General features: G+C 41.8%; 1 protein-coding gene across 5 annotated transcripts in view; it reads right to left on the bottom strand.

The window, feature by feature from the left end:
* SHPRH (SNF2 histone linker PHD RING helicase) overlaps positions 1 to 9800 on the bottom strand; it is a 145612-nt gene extending 135812 nt beyond the window's left edge. For 2 of the 5 annotated variants that reach the window (XM_034765475.1, XM_034765473.1), the window contains exons 1-2: positions 9609 to 9800; positions 235 to 900 (exon numbers count right to left, since the gene is read on the bottom strand). In XM_034765475.1, the coding sequence (XP_034621366.1) occupies positions 235 to 870 (636 nt within the window). In that variant the 5' untranslated portion in view covers positions 871 to 900; positions 9609 to 9800. Of the gene's footprint in view, positions 1 to 234; positions 913 to 9608 lie in introns of those variants that run through there. The other 3 variants (XM_034765472.1, XM_034765471.1, XM_034765474.1) reach the window with 3 other exon arrangements.
* Positions 9801 to 23302: the final 13502 nt, after the last annotated feature.

Raw genomic sequence — 23302 nt, 5'->3', positions numbered from 1 at the left:
AATTCATTTTAAGTGACCTTAATGTGCAATGATTAAAGGCAATTATTCAAAAAACATTGAAAATATGTATGCAGATAACCACTGAAGAGTACACTTTGCACTGTATTCTAGAAGTGTGTGGTGGGACCTGCACTTGCCAAATGTTTACCTAACTTTCTATTTTATGGTACCAAACACAAAATGAGCTATTTTTATTTGAAAATCCCTCTTAAAAGAAACTGCATGAACAAATACCTTTAATGCTTGATCTTCTCTAGGTCTTTGATAAAGTCCAATTACCTTCTTCTTTTGCAACCATCTCAAGTCTTCTAACATTTCACTATTGAGAGATGATTCCACCAATATTCCCTCTTCATAATCACCTAGGCTTTCTTTTTCCTCCTCACCCCCTTCTTCTCCACTTCTTGCATGAAGAAAGATTTGCAGCTGATCACCAGAATCTGTTCTCATCAAAGTAAAACTCCTTTTATGGATCTTCTCAATAAGAATTTTCTGAGGAAAAAGCTGAAGAACAAATTCTCCAAGTAAAGCTTTCCAGGAATTGTCTGAATGGTAAGGCGAGACTACAATGTTTAGCTGTACAGATATAGAGGTCAAGATGGAGCAAGAGTCTTCTCCGTCATCTGTTGAGAAACCCACTGACTTTGACCCTCTATTTTCTCTGTAAGCCAGTCCTTCATCAATGCTATCATCATCTATAACAAAGGATACAGAAGAGGTGCTTGGACCTGGAACAGGGTGGTCTTCATCTATGTTATCATCCAATAGTATTACCTCATTCCTTCGGTCTTCATGCATATTCCAACAGAGTTGCTTCTTTTTCTCCTCATCCATCCTCAGTGGAGGCGCACGCTTTCGACGATTACTCATCTTGCTATTTTGCTGGCAGTGTCCCAATCTCTGTAAAACTGACTAATATTAGTCAATGGTAGATAACACTAATTAGATACCCACATAAATCTTTTATTGTGCTACAGCTGAAGAGTTTGCAGAAGTCACATTGTTTACAACTCTGCTCATTAGGGGTTCTACAGATGGCTCAAAGTGTCTATTCAGTTTTATAAAACACTCTTGTTCCTGCCCCAAAAAGTCACACAAACAAAGCCATGTAAAAAGATGTGTCTTATGGTGGTTTTAAGAGATCAATTGCTTATTTTAATCAGAGAAATCACTCATTTCTTCTGCCTAGTTCAATCATCATCCAAAACTTTCTAGTCAGCACCACTTATTTTTCAAATGAAGTTAACACCAGAAGTACTTTTTCCTCTTGAACAAAATGTTTCTTGGAAGTTATAATTAATCAGTAAGACGGACCAGGAAAACTGCAAAGTGAAAGAGGGGTACACAAAAGGCTTGAAAAATCCACTCTCTTGTGGTAAGCAGGAAGCTTTTCGTAGCAAATGGGGAGCCTACATATCAGCAATTTTAATGCAATTTAAGAATTTGGGATTTTTTTTTTTTTTAATAGTCCTTGTGATTGCATAGACAATTTTCCAAATGCAAACTGATTGTAAACCTATGAAGCACTGTCAACCTGGAATCTGTAGACTAACAGTTCAATGAGTCTGCTGCTGCTTCTAGTTTTGCCATGCAGCAACAGATTGAAATTAAGAAGACTGAGCAGTTTCACTGCAGTTATTCAGAATCCCGTGGACAGTTGTGAAAATGTCAGGGATCATATTAATTTCACACTGCTGCTGCTGAAGAAAACTATGAGCAGCAGCACGGGAAAGTGTTATCCCTGGAAAGCAGAGGCCAATTCACTTGCAACAGCCTGTGGGTTCCAAAGAAGAAGAGACAAAAAGTTTCTTATAACTTCAAGCACCCAAAGTGGGATGGAGTTTCAAATGTATCCAGCACATACTAGATGGAGAATGACAGAATATAAAAGATGGTTTTGTAGATCAATCTCTGATAATTTTCATATGTCTTTACATTGTGCCTCNATGTGGCGTTCTGCCTTATTCCCCCTGAAAAGATCCTGTGCAGTACTTTAAGTACAACAGTTTGGAGTCTGAGCTTCTCAGTAGGCTGTTGTCCATGTATTTCCCTGGTGATGTCCATCCTAGTCTTAATACCTACCACTGGCTAGCAGCTTTAGCACCGCACCCCATCTCCCGCCCCCAGTTAATAAGTGATTGATACATTTTTTTCAAGGCCTGGGAATACTCTTCTCTTGAAGTAGCTTGCACAACAGTCCTTAGCAGTTTGTTGGTGCAACTAAGCCCAGATTCAGCAAAGAATTTAGGTATATGCATAAAACTTTAAGAACACCTGTAGTCCCAATGACTTCCGTGGAACTGCCCATGCTTAGGTGCTTTGCTGAATCTGAACTTTGAAGCACAGAGGTTATTTTACACATAATCCTACTAGTCAATAATTTACATATGGTAAATACAGTACATGGAACATGGGGAACATTAAGGATCAATGTTCACAATAAATGCAATCAGTTCTGAGAAGTTAGTAACTATATATTCAAAAAGGTAGTTGTCAAAATATTGGATTTTCAAAAAAAGATAGTTAGAGAGACTTAGATTAGCTCAGCAAAACACTTGAGCTCAGCAAAAGGTTCAAAATAATGACCTTGTATAATTTCAATTTCATTTGCCAGGAATGATCGGCCAAATTAACAGATCTATACCACCTGTATCAAAATTGTTACTGAAATACAATAGCAAAGAAGCAAATATGCTAAACTACTCATTACATAGTCACAGGTCCCAAGGCTAAGGAGGGGTTAACTCTGGAATGAGCCAGAAAATTTCCAGAAATTCTTGGAAGACCTTCTCTTCTTGAATTTGACACAGTAAGAGACTCACAGGCCTGACATACAATACCCCAAAATTTTGTCTTAATCAACTCTACAGAAGCTACTTTTTCTAAAGGAAGCTAGCTGTAAGCTGTTTGTAGACCTGCTCCCTCTGATCATATGGCCCACATTTTATGTTTCTCTGCTAAACAGATTCTCATTGCAGCTCCTGATCATTCAACATCCACAACAGCAGCACAAGGAACTGCAAAAACATACTGCCATTTAGAGTCTGGAGTTTCAACTGCTTCATAATTGAATTGTATGAAAGGAGCAAGTGAAAAAATGAGCACTCTATGGTAATAAAAGGAGAAAACTTACTGTTTTGCGAAAGATACCGTATCTTTTTTCAAGTGATAAGCACATGGTACTGCTCTTCAACTGGATGTCTCATGATGAAGGAACCACAGAGAATACTATGTGCAACTACATCTGAACCCTTCCCATAGCATCAAACGTTGCTTAAGCATGGCTCTGCCGTCCCTGAACACAATGGCCACCTTGTTCTGTTCCTACATTTTTTTTTTTTAATATACACACAAGAAGAGATTATTGGTGTATCACTCAACCCCCAAATTGGAGGACCAGTGGACTGCTTTTTGTATGGTCCCTATCCTCTGACCGGTCCAACTTGGGTAGCCCTGCCAGAAGAGTAAATCCTGCTAGCATAGAAGGAACACTACCTGTGACCCTGAGAGCTAGTTTTTCCCCCACTCATGTGCAGAATGAATTTTGTTATGTGCACGAAAATGGAGGTGAAGTGTGTCACATCACCTTCATATCAGTGGATATAACAAAATTCATGTGGTGGGGGTGGGGCCAAGAGGTTCGGCATGTGCGAGGGGGCTCAAGGCTGTGGCAGAGGGTTGGGATGCAGCGGTGTGAGGACTCTGGCTGGGGGTGAGGGCTCTTGGGTGGGGCCCGGGATGAGGGGCTTGGGGTGCAGGAAGGTGCTCCGGGGCTACGGGCAGGGAGAAAAGACTCCCCCCAGCTCTCTCTCCGTGCAGCAGCACCTCAACTGGTGGAGAGAAGCGCCCCTCGGCTCGGGCCGCAGTATAAGCACTCCTCCCCCAGCCCCAGCAGGTCCAGGCCGGGGTTGCCCGGGTTCAGGCTGGGGTAGAGGCGCCCCAGCCGCAGCGGGTCCGGGCTGCGGCACAGTTGGGGCCAGGGGGCCGTCCCAGCCAGGGCAGGTTGGAGGCTGAGCTAGGTTGGGGTTGGGGGAGGGGCGCCTCTCCCCTGGCTGCAGCAGGTCCCCGGGTGGGTTCCCTGAGTGCCTGCGTGGCGCTAAATAGGCTGCTGTGCAGCTTACAGGGAATTTAAGTCATAGGCACCACATCAAAGTGTAGTCCCCAGGGAACGATCTTTGCAGGTAGACTTGCATAAAATCATGATGAATTTTGGAAACTGGATGAAATAATTAAAATATGGCCTATGAGGAAAGATTGAAAAAATTGGGTTTGTTTAGTCTTGGAGAAGAAAAGACCAAGTGGGGACATGATAACAGTCTTCAGGTATGTAAAAGGTTGTTATAAAGAGGCGGGTGATAAACTGTTCTCCTTAACCACCAAGAACAGGCCAAGAAGAAATGGATTTAGGTTGTGGCAAGGGAGATTTAGGTTAGACAGAAGGAAAAACTTCCTAACTGTAAGGGTAGTTAAGCAATGTAACAAATTACCATGGGAGGCTCTGGAATCTCCATCACTGGAGGTTTTTAAGAATCGGTTAGACAAACACCTGTCAGGGATGGTCTAGATAATATGTAATCCTGCATCAGTGCAGGAGACTTGACTTGATAACTTAACTAGGTCCCTTCCAGTCTTACATTTCTATGAAGAGTAGTATGCCTGTCTAAATGAATAGGTAATGCTGGAAAAGACCACCTGAACATTTTCAGTAAGAATTTTTGATTTACTGTAAATTCTCTAATCCAACTTCCATTAAAATCAATGGGAGTCTTCACTTCATTGGGAGCTGGGATAGTCTCTTTCTGGGGGACTTGGCAATAGTGCATGATCCTAAAAACTCTGACTTCAGTAGGAGTTCAAGGCATGGAACAATAGCAAGATGTGACTGCCTTTTCATTAAACTGACTGATATGCAGATATTTGAGTGAAAATCTCATCATATATATTACACTTTACTTAATGTAATGTTACACAGGACATACACAAAGTAGATTTAGTCTTATCCTCACTTTTCAAAATTATAAACAAACATTGAAAACAAGTTTCATACACTTAAATATTTTACTGTTCTGTGATTTGTATGTTTTTCCTATAAAACCAGCAGTTCCGACTAATGCTCCACATTTATTTCAACGCTGTCCCATATCTTCAAAACAATTCTTTGGGACCTGTGATCCACAAATATTTTTTAAAAATATAAACTAGGGCTGTCAAGCGAATAAAAAAATTAATTGTGATTAACTACACTGTTAAACAATAATAGAATACCATTTATTTAAATATTTTGATGTTTTCTACATTTTCAAATATACTGATTTCAGTTACAACACAGAAAAGTGTACAGTACTTATTTTAAATTTATTTTGGATTACAAATATTTGTGCTGTAAAAAATACAAAAGAAATAGTATTTTTCAATTCACCCAATACAAGTACTGTAATGTAACCTCTTTATCATGAAAGTTGAACTTACAAATGTAGAATTATGTACAAAAAATAACCGCATTCAAAAATAAAACCATGTAAAACTTTAGAGCCTACAAGTCCACTCAGTCCTACCTCTTGTTCGGCCAATTGCTCAGACAAACAAGTTTGTTAACATTTGCAGGAGATAATGCTGCCAGTTCTTGTTTACGTTACCTGAAAGTGAAAACCGACGTTTGCATGGAACTGTTGTAGCCGGCGTTGCAAGATATTTACGTGCCAGATGCACTAAAGATTCATATGTCCCTTCATCTTCAACCACCATTCCAGAGGACGTGTCCATGCTGATGATGGGTTCTGCTTGATAACGATCCAAAGCAGTGCAGGCCGATGCACGTTCACTTTCATCATTTGAGTCAGATGCCACCAGCAGAAGGTTTTCTTTTTTTGATGGTTCAGGTGCTGTAGTTTCCGCACTGGAGTGTTGCTCTTCTAAGACTTCTGAAAGCATACTTCACACCTTGTCTCCCTCTGATTTTGGAAGGCACTTCAGATTCTTAAACCTTGGGTTGAGAGCTGTAGCTATCTTTAGAAATCTCACATTGGTACCTTCTTTGCGTTGTCAAATCTGCAGTGAAAGTGTTCTTAAAACGAACAACATGTGTTGGGTCATCATCCGAGACTGCTATAACATGAAATACATGGCAGAATGCAGGTAAAACAGAGCAGGAGACATACTATTCTCCTCCAAGGCGTTCAGTCAAAATTTAATCAACACATTTTTTTAAACTAGCATCATCAGCATGGAAGCATCTCTTCTGGAATGGTGGCCGAAGCATGAAGGTGCATATGAATGTTCAGCATATCTGGCATGTAAATACCTTGCTATGCCGGCTCCAAAAGTGCCATGCAAATGCCTGTTCTCACTTTCAGGTTTCATTGTAAGTAAAAAGCCAGCAGCAATATCTTCCATAAATGTAAACAAACTTGTTTCTCTTAGCGACTGGCCGAACAAGAAGTAGGACTTAGTGGACTTGTGGGCTCTAAAGTTTTACATTGTTTTATTTTTGAGTTCAGTTATATAACAACAAAAATCTACATTTGTATGTTGCACTTTCGCAATAAAGATATTGCACTACATTACTTGTATTAGGTGAATTGAAAAATACTGTATCATTTTTACAGTGCAAATATTTGTAATAAAAATAATAATATGATGTGATTATGTGATTAACTGAGAGCCCTAATATAAAGAGATATCAGTAGTATCCTTTTAAAATCACTGGCATGTGAATTGGACTCTCCCATCGTACATGGTCTCAGAATCAAATTTAATCATCATTGTAAGATCCCACATACCTTTCATTATAAAGCCAATAATTTCCCCATACTTCCTAATAGGCAACTGCTCTTGTTGCATTCATCCAGCTGAAGGGTGTGTGATAGCAGCATCTTCTGAGTAATACTTTGACACTCCACAAAATGGCCAGCATTATGTACTCAGAAAAATAGAAGCTGTCATCCTCTTTAACATAAATCCAAGAACACCTGAACTCCAACAGTTGAGGAAACTGACTGGATTTCAAATTAGACACAAAACTGCATGCACACTTTTGCACACATAGTTTAGGCAAGCAAATGACCAATGTGTATATAAAAAAAACAGGTATCTGCATGTGCACATGGCTAGTTAAATAAGACAACGTGCAAATATATATACACACTATTCTACATGAAGGGTTAGAAAATCTGGCACCCTTCCCCCAACTCCAATAATCAAGGTTATTGCCAAGGCTCCTGTTCAGCAACCTCATCTTCTGTCTGCCTATGGACTCTTCCCCATACATTAAAATAAAGAAAGTAAAATCAACAAGAGTGTGACAAACATTTTTAGGCTAATATAGTATATGTAATATTATGTATATATTTGAAATCTAGTGTTCTGTTAACTTGACATTAAATATGCTTCTTCAATGTAAATGGACACTGTCAACTTAAATTTAACCCACAATTTACATTTCATACAAACAAGATTGTATAAAGCCTATACACATCAACCAACAGAAATTATTTTTCATCATTAAGAGGAGTCTAATGAAATGTTAAAAAAAATTAAAAAAAAAATGGAGATATACCTATCTCATAAAACTGGAAGTGACCCTGAAAGGTCTTCGAGTCCAGCCCCCTGCCTTCACTAGCAGGACCAAATACTGATTTTGCCCCAAATCCCTAAGTGGCCCCCTCAAGGATTGAACTCACAACCCTGGGTTTAGCAGGCCAATGCTCAAACCACATTCCAAACATTGCACCACTAAGAATATAAAAGTGAAACTGTCTGATTATTAGTATCAATACTGAGAAAAGTGCAAGCTTTAAGAATAGAAAAAACGAAGACAAGCTAATTGGATTTTTAGAATTCTTGCACTTAATGTGAACAACAAAGGCCAGTATCCTTCAATCAAATCTATGGAGTAGTCCCTGCATAAACCAGCTGCATTCCGGTCATAATGACAAACATAGTTAAAGAAATCTGTTTGCATCATAATTAAAGGGACACTTAAAATCACGTATGAAACAATCATGTCCACAATATGAGGCCCCAATCCTGCAAAGAAAAGTATGTGGCTAAGTCTCTGACAGATTGGGAATTTATGTAACCTATACAAAATTAAAGGATTTCTAATATACCTTCTGGATTTGCAATGATCTTTAAAACTGTGATATATCACATTTCTTATTGTATTGGGCACGTGGTTTTTTGGATTTTTCTTTTGGAGGGGGGACACCTTATATCATTCCTTACAGGAGCTCAAATTTCCTAGACCAGTGGTTCTGAACCTATGGCCATGGACACCTGGGGGTCCACAGACTATGTCTAAGAACTCTAAAGGGGTCTGCTGCATCGTCATTTGAAAATATGTAGGGAAAGCCACTGTCCTACACTATGTAGTTACATTATTATTGCATGCTCCAATGTCACACATTTTAACATCTAATTTTTTCAATTTTTCCTGTAGCTGCTGGGGAGCTACTTGAAACATCAAAAGAATATGAAAGCAGACGTTAACAGTATCTTTTGAATAATAAACATTTCTCCTCAGTGGACTACTCCAAATAAAGCTATTAATGTGAAAGGAAATGTATGATATTTTGATACCTCCCAAATACTGCATTTTAGAAGCTGATGAAATTTGGGCAGCACCAAGGTTACTGACATCATAACTGCAACCACCAGATTCCATCTTTATTTTTCCTTATTACACACTTACTGCATGAATACAGAGCAAACAGAGTTAATATTTATAAAGTAATGTACACGTGCATACCCATTTGCAAACCTAAACAAAGCACACTCATTGCCCTGAAAGAACTTCTGAAAACCCAGTTGTTCTTTGAAGCATTCCAGCTGTGAAGCTCACAGCCCCCACTCTCCTGTATAACGTTACACAGCGGAACCCTATTTATCCGATCTAATTGGGACTGGGGCCACATCGGATAAACAAAAATTCAGATAAACAGAAGAATGGGTGGGGGATTTCGGGGCTGCCAGCCTGAGCCCCGCCACCCGCGCCTGACAGCGTCAATCTCCCTTACTGTATTCCTGGGTGTGCGCCAGGGGTGGGTTGGTTAATCCGGGGAGCCAGGTAACGGGTAAATGGGGTTCTACTGTATTGCAATGTTCCCATTCAATGGGCCCTTTGGGGCAGGGCCACTTATGTGCAATGGTTTGCTCGCCCTTTTCTAAAGCGCCGCGTATTCTTGCATTGCTGCAGAAACAAGGGGCCCTCGTCCCGAAGAGCTGTCAGGCTAACTCGGACAAACACCGCACAACTAAGCGAGGCTGCAATTTATCCAAAGGGGGAAATTATCACCGCTTTGCTGGATCAGAAGTACTCGCTTCTTCCCAGAGACACTGATTTATTTGGGCTCCCGGCTCAGCCCCACTTCAGGCCTGGCCTCGCCGAACCACCTGAACGTCCCCTTATAAAGGGGGGGGGGGCAGCAGGGGGAGGCGAAGAGACTTTGCCATTTCACAGCACAGAGCCGGGCACTCTGACTGCAAAGCGGGGACGGGCAGCGGGAGCGAGAGGGGCGCCAGGCGCAGGGGCTGCTGCACCGTGACACAGGGGGCGCCCTACGGGGACGGGACCCACAGCCTGGCAGGCCCCCCGCCCCCGCTGAACCTACCTAGGGGATAAGTCAGCTCCCGCGCCGGCTCCTTCCAGCCCCTCGGGGCGCCTCCGACGGGGGGGAGGGGCGGGCAGCTTCCGGGCAGTTGCGCTCCTACGAGAACCCGCAGCGCTGCGGGGTGCTGACGGGCGGCCGCAGTCAACAACGGCCTTCCAGCCGCGCGCGCTCCCGACAGCACCAGAGCGCGCCCGTCTGGTGTTGGAAGGAGCCGCCTGGCTAGCGGAGGCTGCGCCGGCGGAAAGGAGCGTGCGGACCCGGAGCCAGCGCATGCGCAATGGCCATTCCCAAAGCCGGGGAGAGAGGTGGGCGGGGCCGCTGCGCCTCATGTGGGTTCCTCGCAGCCGCACAGTGGAGGGCGGACAGTGGCTGGGGCCAGGGAAGAGACGCACAAGGGGCTGGCCGGGCTGATCCGGGACAGCCGGACCCAGGGGTGCTCGTGGGATGAGAAGCAGCAACAGACGTGAAACGCCCGCAGCAACCCCCCCCCCCCGTCCTCACAGGGGTAGGGGGGAAACGTGTGACACGCAGGGCTGCCCTTGGGGGAAATGGTGCCCCGGACCCCTTGGGTGCCCCCTATTGCCCCTACCCCCTGTGGGTGCCCTGGGCTCCCCGCCTCCCCTTTCCTCCCAACTCCTACACTGTGCCCCTTTGCCCCAACTCCTATGCCCCGCACCTGCGCTCAAGTGGGGCAGCTGACCTAGATGCATGGAGCAACTGGCATTGCAGCTCTTCTTCCCCGCCCCCCGCTGCTTTTCCTCCGTGCACCCCAAGGGGGCTGTGAGGGGGGAGCGAGGAGCAGCACCAGGTCTCCTAGCATCCTTGTCACTTTCCCCACCTGGGCTGCGTAAGTGGAGGGCAGGAGAGCAGCAACTCCTGATGCTTGCCTTACACAGCACAGCCCAGGTGGGGAAAGTGACCTGGATACATGGAGCACTTGGTGTCATAGGTGCCGACTCTCTGGGTGCTCTGGGGCAGGAGCACCCACGGGGAAAAATTAGTGGGTACTCTGCACCCACAGGCAGCCCAGCTTCCCCCCCCCCAGCGCCGCATTCCTGCTCCTTCGCCTACCTCCAAGCGTTTCCTGCCCGGCTGCCGCCAAACAGCTGTTTGCACACTCTGGGAGGGGGAGGAGCGGGAACCTGGCGTTCTTGGGGGAGGAGGCAGGGCCAGGGCCAGGACTTTGGGGAAGGGGTTGGAATGAGGGCAGGGAAGAAGGGGGCAGGGGTGGAGTGGGGGCAGGGCCAGGGCATGGTGAGGTCGAGCACCCGTGGAAATGCAGGGAAGTCAGCACCTATGCTTGGTGTTGCTCCTCACTCCCCCCTCACAGCCCCCCTAGGGGGGCACAGAGGACCATGGGGGGGCGTGAACAGTACTCCCCTCACCCTGTTTGTTCACTGGGAAAAAGCAGGGAGAAATCTGGCTGCACCCCACACACACACACAGTGCTCCCTTGCCAGCCAGGAGCAGTTTCTTACAGCACACACCTCTGCACTGCCGCACAGTGCCCCCTTGACTGACGTGCGCAGTGCAGTCCTCCCCCTTCTCAGAGAGGAGAGAGGGCAACACACATCACAAACGCCCCCTCCATGTCCCACTCCAGCTGCGGCAGAGAAGGAAAACTGGGGCACCTGCAGAGGGAACTGATGGATCCCTTAAGTGTTAAATAGTGCCCAGCAACTATGGTTATGGGTGCACTAAAGTTAGAATGACCTGATGTTCAAATATTATTGTGACTGTCAGGGTATTAGGGACTTTGTTTTATATATGCGACTTCCCTCCCTCCTCCCCTGGAAAAAAATCCTGATTTTTCACACTTACTATCTGGTCACCTTAACTAAAGTGTATTTACACTTTTATTAGAGAGACTGGATAGTGACATTTTTAGGATCCTTCAGCTTATAATAGGTAGGAATTTGGGGCGGGGCAGGAGGAAGAACAGTTCAAAGTAAATCACTTGTCTCTTTTTATGATTAGACTGATTCACCCAAATCAGTAATGGGTTGGTTCTGAACCTGCAGAATTTGGATGGTGCATACCTGAATAGCCGCCTCATTATGTTTCATGAATAGGGTTATAGAATTGGCAGATTCATACAGGATAAGAAAGTCATACAAAGGTACCAGAAATGTCATGGGTGCACATTCCCCCACTCCCCAAATCATAAGTAAGTCAGACATGACAATAGTTGAGTAAATGCTGCAAAAAAGTATCTGTGAACATTCATTAGAATAAATTCACACATTTGTTACTATTTGTGACCTCTCTTATTTGCTTTCCCTAAACATTTGTATGTGCCAGATTTTTGTTAACAAGATTATAGAAAGAAATTTTCAGGCATACTCATGAAAATATGTATTTGCATGGACATTCACACCAGAAATGTTTGCATCAACTTCTTGAAAGCACTTCTGGGATTAGAAATCATCCAGTCAGAGAGCTGAGACTAAGAAATAGTAAATTAATAGCAAATTCTCAAATCAGTGGTAATGGTGGACAATGTCAGGCAATCTATGAGCTACAGTATATTTGCAAAAACACACTGAATAACTTAAATATAAAATATGTTCATGAATAATTTCAGAGGTAAAAAGACTAAATTGCTCTAATAAATTGCTCACTGCAAATAATACTTTAAAAGATGCAAAATTCTGAAAAGCAAGAGCCAGATCTTGCTGTAAAATAGACTGATAGTCACTCAGAGAACTGAATAGGGCAAAGGACTTGTCATCCTGGTAGCTGCTTGGATCTGCCAGCGGGTGGTGTGTGGTCTGATGGTATTATAGGCAACTTCTGAGGTGCTTAGTAGTAGTGGGGATATTTGTTTTGCAATGTAGGTAAGCAGACATGAATCAAGGAACAATAGAGAAGCTATTGAGAAAGAAAGGGCTTTTCCTCCCCTTCACAGCAACCATTTTGGGCCAGATTCTGCCACCTTTACTCATGTTGAGTAGCACCTTACTCGACCAATAGGCACTGATTTAGCAAAACCTTTAAGCACAAGTAATCCCATTGACTTCAGTGGGACTACTGAGTAGTCCGCATGAGTAAGGGGGCGCAGTATCTGTCCCTGAGTTTGAACTCACGAGGAAAGACACTAACTTTACACAGTATGGCCTTTTAATGAATCCAAGATTATAGAAATGTTGTGCTGAAAAAAACATACAATATGTTGGTACATTTGTTAGTGTTCAAACTATGTTTCTGAACAATAACTGAAGCCATTAGCTTGCTGGGTCTGGTTCTCTGCCATTTTTGGCAAGTTTATAGCAGTGAAACTCTATTGACTTCAATAGAGCTAATGTAAATTAATAAAATTAAGTGCCTTGCATGGAGTGGGTTATAGCCCATGAAAGCTTATGCCCAAATAAATGTGTTAGTCTCTAAGGTACCACAAGGACTCTTTGTTGTTTATGCTAATAAAATTAATGTAAGAGTAGAGAATCAGGCCCTCTGGGTTTTAGCAATGTTTCTGTGATGGTCTGAGTTTCATACACAAGGACATTGCTTGTGATATAGCTAGTACTGTCACACCTCATTTTGATAGGGTATATGTCATCTCAGGAAAAGATGCAGAGATAAAATTTCTAGACACCATAAATGACTGCTTGCAGCAGCTTGTCCTGGAAACTACAAGGAGAGACGAAATTCTTGATCTAGTCCTAAGTGGAGCACAGGATCTGTTTTAGGAGGTGAATATAACTGAACCACTTGGTAATAATGACCATAATGTAATTAAATTTAATATCCTGGTAAAGGGAAAAATGCCAAAGAATCCTACTACAGTAGCATTTAACTTCAAACTAAACTAAACAAAAATGAAGATTCTAATTAAATGGAAATTAAAAGGAACAGTCACAAGGGTATAATACCTAGAAACTTCATGGAGACAATTTAAAAACACCATAATAGAAACTAAATGAATACTCCAAGAAAAAAACAAAACAAAACAAAAATGCCACCATGGCTACAAAGCAGAGTGAAAGAGGCAGTTAGAGGCAAAAAGACATCCTTTAAAAATTGGAAGTCAAATCCTAGTGAGGAAAATAGAAAGGAGCATAAACTCAGGCAAGTCAAGTGTAAAAATATAAAAAGATAGGCCAAGAAAGAATTTAAAAAGCAACTAACTAAGGACACAAAAACTAACAGGAAAATGTTTTAAAGTATATGAGAAGCAGGTAGTCTGCCAAACAGTCAGTGGTAGTGCTGGACAATTGAGGTGCTAAAGGAGCACTCCAGGAAAACACAGTCCTTGAGGAGAATGTAAATGAATTCTTTGCATCGGTCTTGACTGCAGAGTATGTGTGGTCTTGACTGCAGAGTATGTGAAGCCATTCTTTTTAGTTGACAAATCTGAGGAATTGTCCCAGATAGATGTGTCAATAGAGAAGGCTTTGGATCAAATTGATAAATTAAACAATAATAAATCACCATCACCATATGGTATACACCCAAGAGTTCTGAAAGAACTCAAATATGAAATTGCAGAACTGTAGTATGTACCCTCTCTCTTAAATCAGCCTCTGTAGCAAATGTCTGGAGGGAAGTTAATGTAACACTGATTTTCAAAGAAGGTTCCAAAGGTGATCCTGCCATTTACAGGCTGTTAAACTTAACTTCAGTACCAGAAAAATTGGTTGAAACTATAGTAAAGAACAGAATTATCAGACATATAGATTAACACAATATGTTGGGGAAGAGTAAATGTGGCTTTTGTAAAGGGAAATCATGCCTCACTAATCCACCAGAATTCTTTGTGGGAGTCAACAAGCCATGTGGACAAGGGTGATCCAGTCGATATACTTGGATTTTCAGAAAGCCTTTGACAAGGTCCCTTACCAAAGGCTCTTAAGCAAGTAAGCAGTCATGGGATAATAGGGGAAGGGTCTCTCATGGATCAGCAACTGGTTAAAATATAGGGAATAAATGGTCAGTTATCACAGTGGAGAGAGGTAAATAGCAGGGTCTCCCAAGGATCAGTACTGGGACCAGGGCTATTCAACATATTAATAAATGAGCTGGAAAAGGGAGTGAACTGTGAGGTGGCAAAGTTTTCAGAGGATACTAAAAAGAACAGGAGTACTTGTGGCACCTTAGAGACTAACAAATTTATTAGAGCATAAGCTTTTGTGGAATACAGCCCACTTCTTCGATATGCATCCGAAGAAGTGGGCTGTAGTCCACGAAAGCTTATGCTCTAATAAATTTGTTAGTCTCTAAGGTGCCACAAGTACTCCTGTTCTTTTTGCGGATACAGAATAACATGGCTGCTACTCTGAAACCAGAGGATACTAATTTACTTATAATAGTTAAATCCAAAAGCTGACTGCAAAGAGTTACAAAGGGATCTCACTAAACTGCGTGACTGGGCAACAAAATATCAGATGAGATTTTTAAGAGCAAAACAATGCACATAGAAAAACATAATCCCAACTATGGGATGGCGTCTAAATTAGCTATTACCATTCAAGAAAGAGATCTTGGAATCAACGTGGATAGTTCTCTGAAAACATCTGCTCAATGTGCAGTGGCAGCCAAAAAAGGTTGCAGAATGTTAGGAATCATTAGTTTCTGTCTTATCTATCCATTTGAAAAGGATAGGATGACATCTCTATCTGCTCTGAAAGGTGTCTATTGAGAATTGAAATCATAGCCACCTGGGGCTGAAGGGGCTGGTCAAGTTTCGCTCATGATGAGGTGGTGTGAGGATGTGTTTTGAAAATATAAAGTTTCATATATGAAAAAAGTATGATTATTATTATAATACTACTTGTAAAAGGTTTAGGTCATGTCCTAAACTTTCCTGTGTTTAACTCCTCCCTGTATAAAGTTTATCTGCAAAAATGTACATTTCTTAATAAAAGCATTGCTGCTTAGGATAATTTAATACTTACTGTGACGGGTTGGATCACAGAAACCCCCTTGGGAACTGCCAACTGATGTGCCAAAACTACTTCTGCCCTTGCTTTCCCTGACAGCTTGGGACTCCAGCACCCTGTCTTGTTGAGCCAGACACGCCAGTCTGCTCCAACACAGACCCAGGGTCTGAACCACATGCCCCAAAGCTGCAGACTTAACTGAAAGCAACTTAAGAAGTGTTCCTGTCTTTAACACTCAGATGCCCAACTCCCAATGGGGTCCAAACCCCAAATAAATCTGTTTTACCCTGTATAAAGCTTATACAGGGTAAACTCATAAATTGTTCGCCCTCTATAACACTGTTAGATGTGCACAGCTGTTTGCTCCCCCTCCCCCAGGTATTAATGCATACTCTGGGTTTATTAATAAGTAAAAAGTGATTTTATTAAATATAGAAAGTAGGATTTAAGTGGTTCCAAGTAGTAACGGACAGAACAAAGTGAATTACCAAGTAAAATAAAATAAAACCCGCAAGTCTAAGCCTAGTACAGTAATAAAACTGAATACAGATAAAATCTCACCCTCAGAGATGTTTCAATAAGTTTCTTTCACAGACTGGACGCCTTCCTAGTCTGGGCACAATCCTTTCCCCTGATACAGCCCTTGTTCCAGCTCAGGTGGTAGCTAGGGAATTTCTCATGACTGCAGCCTCCTTTGTTCTGTTTCACCCACTTATATATCTTTTGCATAAGGCAGGAATCCTTTGTGTCTCTGGGTTCCCACCCACCCCTTCTAAATGGAAAAGCACGAGGTTAAAGATGGATTCCAGTTCAAGTGACATGATCACATGTCATGGTAAGACTTCATTACCCACTTGCCAGCACACACATATACAGGAAGACTTACAAGTAAAACAAAGCCATCTACAGTCAATTGTCCTGGTTAATGGGAGCCATCAAGATTCCAAACCACCATTTATGGCCCACACTTTGCATAATTACAATAGGCCCTCAGAGTTATATTTCATATTTCTAGTTTCAGATACAAGAGTGATACATTTATACAAATAGGATGACCACATTCGGTAGATTATAAGCTTTGTAATGATACCTTACAAGAGACCTTTTGCATGAAGCTCACTTTAGTTACATTATATTCACACATCAGCATATTTTCATAAAATCATATATAGAGTGCAATGTCACACTTACCTGTCTACTGTGCACTTATTTTCCTTCCTAAAAGAACTAATGTATTCTCAGGGTCCATTATACAAGTTGCTCGGTACCATGATAGATAGTATATAGTAAACTATTTCATAAATAATATACTTTGCATGAATTTTATCTTTGGAATTCAACCTTGGAAAAAAACATTGTGAGTTTTTAAATTTTGACTTATAGTTTGATTATACTCAAAAAGTGACTGTAAAATTGGCAACCTAATACTCAACAGATCTATTATCTGTATGTACTCAGAGCCATAGCAGTGTATCTAATAAATCATCATCTTATTTAGATTGGGCAAAATTGCAAAGACTCGATTTAGGTTCAGGGCCTCACTGTGGTAGGTTTAGGGCCTCACTGTGGTAGGTAAACAAAGAGGAAGACATGGTCCCTGCCCACAAGAGCATATTTACAGCAGGATATGCTGAGTGAGCAAATGGTAGAAGGGAAGCTGGGAAGGAGGATGAAAGCAACAGTGCTGAATTCATGCATTTATATAAGCCAGTGTTGAGCCCAGCTGGATGGAAAATATTCTGTATATTATTTCCAACCTAGCCATCTTCAGCTGATTGATTTCTCATAGGCATCACAGAAGTGGATGTTAAGGGTCTATGTTTTTCCTGTTTTACTCCTCTGAGTATTCAGAGCCAATAGAATTATAGGAGAGTAAGCTGGTTTCTTTTCTGGTTGGCATATCATCAACAAAATTAGTAAGAATGAAATGCTTATGGAAAACAGAGCGTAAGGCACCATGGAGTGCCAGCTCTATGACATACTATTTCCCCTGTGGCATGGTAATCCTGTAAAACCATCTTTGTTGGTACTCTGTGAAAATCAAGCTCTGCGATAGACTGGGGTGGAAGAATGCCCATCTCTACTCAGCACCAAGTGATTAATTGTCCCTATCTTTGGTATCTAGTGATTTCCCTAGTGCTACAAATTAGGTTTGTTTGAACAAAGGTAATTGCAATTTAATTTAATGAAACAGGGAGAAAAATTAGGAGAACTTATATCAGATAATGAGAGTAGCAGGGCTATGTGAAGGGGGTTTCGTATGATTCCAATGGAGCTGGAACCGAGCCCATCATGGGCCTGTAATGCCTTCCTCCCCCACCCCGTTTATCAGTCTTTTCTTCTGTCATGGGGCCCTAGCTTTTTCTGTAACTGCTCCCCTTCATTTTACCTTATTCCTGAGTTCTGGCTCATTCCTTTCACCTGATGTAGCCCTGAGTTTCACAGAGATATGATGACCTGTCACCTGATTTCTCTCAGAGTTTCACACAGATATTAGTTAAATCTTTCACCTACTAGTGCAGTTATTCCAAACCTAGCAATCCATTTGTAAAGAGCTTGGTGGGTAAATTCTTATGGTCAATTATGATTAGGGCTCTCAATTAATCGCAGTTAACTCACACGATTAACTCAAAACAATTAATTGAGATTTTTAAAATAGCAATTAATCATACTGTTAACCAATAGAATACCAATTGAAATTAAATATTTGGATGTGTTTCTACATTTTCATATATATTGTAGTCTGTGCTGTAATTTAAATTAAAGTGTATATTATTTTTTATTCTAAATATTTGCACTGTAAAAATGATAAACAAAAGAAATAGTATTTTTCAATTTACCTCATACAAGTGCTGTAGTGCAATTTCTTTGTTGTGAAAGTGCAACTTACAAATGTAGATTTTTTTTGTTACATAACTGCACTCAAAAACAAAACAACGTAAAACTTCAGAGCCTACAAGTCCACTCAGTCCTACTTCTTGTTTGTCTTAGCAATTGGCTGAACAAGTTTGCTTACACTTACAGGAGATAATGCTGCCCTCTTCTTATTTACAATGTCACCAGAAAGCGAGAACAGTCATTTGCATGGCACTTTTGTAGCCAGCATTGCAAGGTATTTACGTGCCAGATATGTTAAACATTTGGATGCCCCTTCATGCTTCAGCATGTCCATTCCAGAGGACATGCTTCCATGCGGATGACATTCATTAAAAAGATAACGCATTAATTAAATTTGTGATTGAACTCCTTGGGGGAGAAATGTATGTCCCTGCTCTGCTTTACCTGCATTCTGACATATATTTCATGTTATAGCAGTCTCAGGTGATGACCCAGCACGTGTTGTTCATTTTAAGAACACTTTCACTGCAGATTTGACAAAACGCAAAGAAGGTAGCAATGTGAGATTTCTAAAGATAGCTACAGCACTCAACCCTAGGTTTAAGAATCTGAAGTGCCTTCCAAAATCTGAGGGAGACGAGGTGTCGAGCATGCTTTCAGAAGTCTTAAAAGAGCAACACTCTGATGCGGAAAATGCAGAACTCAAACCATCCAAAAAAAAAAAAAAAGAAAAAAAGAAAATTAACTTGCTGGTGGCATCTGACTCAGATAATTAAAATGAACATGTGGGGGTTCTCACTGCTTTGGATTGTTATCTAGCAGAACCCGTCATCAGCATGGTTGCACGTCCCCTGGAATGGTGGTTGAAGCTTGAAGTAACATATGAAACTTTATCACGTGGCACATAAATATCTTGCAATGCCAGCTACAATGGTGCCTATTCTCACTTTCAGGTGACATTGTAAACAAGAAGCAGGCAGCATTATCTCCTGCAAATTGTAACCAAACTTATTTGTCTGAGCGATTGGCAGAAGAAGTAGGACTGAGTGGACTTGCAGGCTCTAAAATTTTATGTTGTTTTGTTTTTGAATGCAGTTTTCTTTGTACATAATTCTACATTTGTAAGTTCAACTTTCATGATAAAGAGATTGCACTACAATACTTGTATGAGGTGAATTGAAAAATAATATTTCTTTTGTTTTTTTTACAGTGCAAATACCTGTAATCAAAAATAAATATAAAGTGAGCACTGTACACTTTGCATTCTGTGTCGTAATTGAAATCAATATATTTGAAAATGTAGAAAACATCCAAAAATATTTAAATAAATGGCATTATATTATTGTTTAATCGTGTGACTTGTTTAATTATGATTCCTGCCATGCCATTACCTACAAGCAGATGAGTGCTGTTCAAAAGCACAAGATGCAGCAGCCTCATGAAAAAGTGAAAGTGGTCTATAAATGTTCTTGAAACGTTCAAAGTTCAACCACGTTGTCGGTGAACTATCTGTGGCCAGTTCTGTTACTCGCACTTCTGAGCCTTCCTTAGCTAGTGAGGATGTCAATTTGGGTTTGTCAGGCTTATTGAGTGCCAGAGTCTCTGATTCTGGTACTAAAATTGCCTGTTGGTTGCTAATGCAACTGTTATGGATATGGATGCTGAAAATGGTTCAATTATTGAAGGCAGGAGCAGAATTTTGACTTTGACAAAGCATATTTGGCTACTTGGCCACAAGTGATAGATTCTGTTCATGAAAAGAACAGGAGTACTTGTGGCACCTTAGAGACTAACAAATTTATTAGAGCATAAGCTTTCGTGGACTACAGCCCACTTCATGTTTTTTTTGGTAGAAAAGTCTCCTTTAATTTTAAAACAAGACTTTTCTCCTAATAAACACAAAGGAAGGCAAGTATTAAAATTATGGTTCTTTGTCAAAACTCTTTATGGGGAGTTATGCCAGCATTCTTGGTTGCTGTACAGTTCGACTCTTGCCTCCTTGTTCTGTTTTGATTGTTTGCCTCCATATGTTCCTTTGAACGTTCATGTTAGCGCACACACTTCCTAAAGTGAAAAGAGTTTGTGAACCCACTTTTATGGTTCACAAAAGAAGAGGAGGAATTTGGCTGGAAAAGCAATCACTGGATGAAACTAGCAGAATGTCTGGAAAAGGATCTCACAACTAACAAAGGTATACAAACCTGCTATCAGATGCAGAAGGACATGTGGTGCAATATATTGCATTCTCTTGGATATTTTGCTGTGCTTAAATGAGAAGTGTTTAGCTTTGAGAAATTGGACAGCCTTGTAATGGTAATGTTTTGGTTTACTTGAAATGCTTGCGAAGTATGATAGTGCATTGGGAGATAATATGGAAGTTATTCAGCCTAGTACCATAAAGGTGACGTACTTATCAAACTGAATTCAAGATGAATTTCTCAGTAGGATCACAAGAAAAGTACAGCAGACTATTTTCCACAAGGTTAGGAAAGCTAAATACTTTTCTATTGTGTTTGACTGTACCCCAGACCTCTCCCAAATGAAACAAATGTCTCACATGTTAAGGTATGTTGAGATTTTGAAAGACGGAGCAAAGGTTGTTGAGGAAATTGTAGAGTTTATTGATATCCTCCCCTGTTTGATGTGGATATTACGGAGGTTATTTTAGAGAAGCTGAAAAAAGATGGTTTATATATGGCTGATTGCAGGGGACTGAGCTATGACAAAGGTGCTAATGTGGCTGAAGCATACAGAGGTACTCAAAAATCAAATTCAGCAGGTAAATCATACACTTTCATCCAATGCACTGCCCACTCACTAGATCTTGTTGGAGAAGCTGCTGCAATGGTTATTGCCCAAGTTATTCTATTTTTGGAATTGTTGTTTTTCCCCTCTTTTACTTGTTGGGAGATGTTGAAAAAGCATATTAGCAATTACATTAAAGTGCCAAAGCACAATAAGATGGTCAGCAAAGGTAGAGGCAATCTGTCCACTATAAAATCAGGGTGAGGGTGTTCTTGATACTTTAGATGATATGAAGGTTTCACACAGTCTTATGCCAGAACTTAAGTCAGAAGTCAAGAGCTTGCAAATGAACATTTCACAGTTTTCATTTCTTGTTTTGGCTGAGATATGGCTATTATCTTTTCCAGATCAGTTGAATTGTCATCAACATACCTAGCCCAAAGAGAAAATTACCTTCAGAAACTTTATTTCTCACCACTCCTTAGATTGCTGGATTTGAATTCCAAAATATTTTAGCTAGCATAGAGGGGCTCCTGCAGGTTCATCTTATAATTGTTTCATCTACAATAAGTAACATAACACTACTTCAGATCAGAGTGGGGAAAATCCATATATTTTAGGAGTATGGTGAAAGGTAAAGTGGCAAAATATTTTTAAGTGGTACCAGCAGTAGTTGTAAACCAGTGAGCTAACTCACCAGCTAATGCACCAAAGAACATTCAACAGCCACAGGAGTCCAGTCTTCTTTTCTTCCGGGCTTCAGTTTTCTTCCCTACAAAATAACACAAGTTCAATATATCAAATGTCCTTTTCTGCATGACCCTGGTCTTTCTGCTACTTCCTGAAAAATTGCACACCACAGGCCTTCTTCCTGGGTGTCAAAGTGAGCCTCTCTGCTCCTTCCTTGCCTACTCCCTGCAGGCTTACACTCTGCAAGCCATCTGCCTGAGAGTCATATGTAAAATGAGTTCTTTTCCCTCAGCAGGAGGCTCCTGCAAGAACATTCCTACTCCCTACAGCTCTCCATCCTGCTTGGAGGATTACACTCTACAGGCCTATCAGAGAGTTGAACAGGAACTGGGCTCTTTTCCCTGAACCACAGACAACTCAATGGAACTACTCGCTGGTTTTTATAGGATCAGGACCCAAATCCACAAAAAGATTTATATACCTAACTCCAAAATGTAAGCACCAGGGAGCTCCTCAAAGTCCCTGTTCGGCTGCCATCAAACTCTGGAGGTGCCTGAAATACCTTGGCGCCTAAATTTTTGCCATAAAAGTCCCTATAGCACTTAAGTTTCTGCTCCTTGGTATGTGCACAGCATCTCAGTCTAGATACCCAAGCGCTTCTCTCACAACTAAGCCCCAGCAGGATCTTCAAACCAGGTGAGTCTAGGCATTGCCCTGCCTATCTCATCTGCAGGGCCTGATACAGTAGGTGTCCTTAAAGCATGTCTAATAGACCAAGGCCCAGGCAAATGCAAAGAAGGAGAAGGTAATGCTGCCTCCTTTATAATCTTAAAACCAGTGGTTAGAGCACTCAGGCAGCGTGTAGGAGAACCCAGGTTCAATTCCTCCCTCTCTCTGATGTGGAGAAGGGATTTTAACAGGGACCTCCCAACTCCTAGGAGATTACCCTAATCACTAGGCTGTGAGATAGTCTGACATAGAACACTTTCAATCTGTCCTATTGAAGTGGTTCTACTTTGCAGAAATAATTAATCATTGGGCCAGAGAGCGCATGAGAATGACTCTGTACCCTAGTGGTTAGGTCGCTCACCTGAGAAATGGAAGACCCAGGTTCCTGGTCCAAAACATATTTAATTATTTATAATCATAACTCCCTCTAGCCCAGACTTAGGTGCCTAGGGTTACCATATTTCAACAAGCAAAAAAGAGGACGGGAGGAGCCCCGCCCTAGCCCCGCCCCTGCCCCTCCCACTTCCCGCCCCCCCAGAACCCCCAACCCTCCCCCCGTTCCTTGTCCCCTGACTGCCCCCTCCTGGGACCCCTGCCCCTAACTGCCCCCCGGGACTCCACTCCCTATCTAAGCCTCCTTGCCTCTTGTCCCCTGACTGCCCCAACCCTTATCCACACCCCCACCCCCAGACAGACCCCTGAGACTCCCACGCCCCATCCAACCACTCCCCACCCCCTGACAGCCCCCCCCAGAACTCCCAACCCATCTAAACCCCTCTGCTCCCTGTCCCCTGACTGCTCCGATCCCTCTCC

This window comes from Trachemys scripta, chromosome 3 (genome assembly GCF_013100865.1).
Source record: "Trachemys scripta elegans isolate TJP31775 chromosome 3, CAS_Tse_1.0, whole genome shotgun sequence".
Classification (NCBI taxonomy): Eukaryota; Metazoa; Chordata; order Testudines; family Emydidae; genus Trachemys; species Trachemys scripta.
The sequence above is the reverse complement of the archived record's forward strand: the minus strand, read 5'-3'. Positions and strand labels throughout refer to the sequence as shown.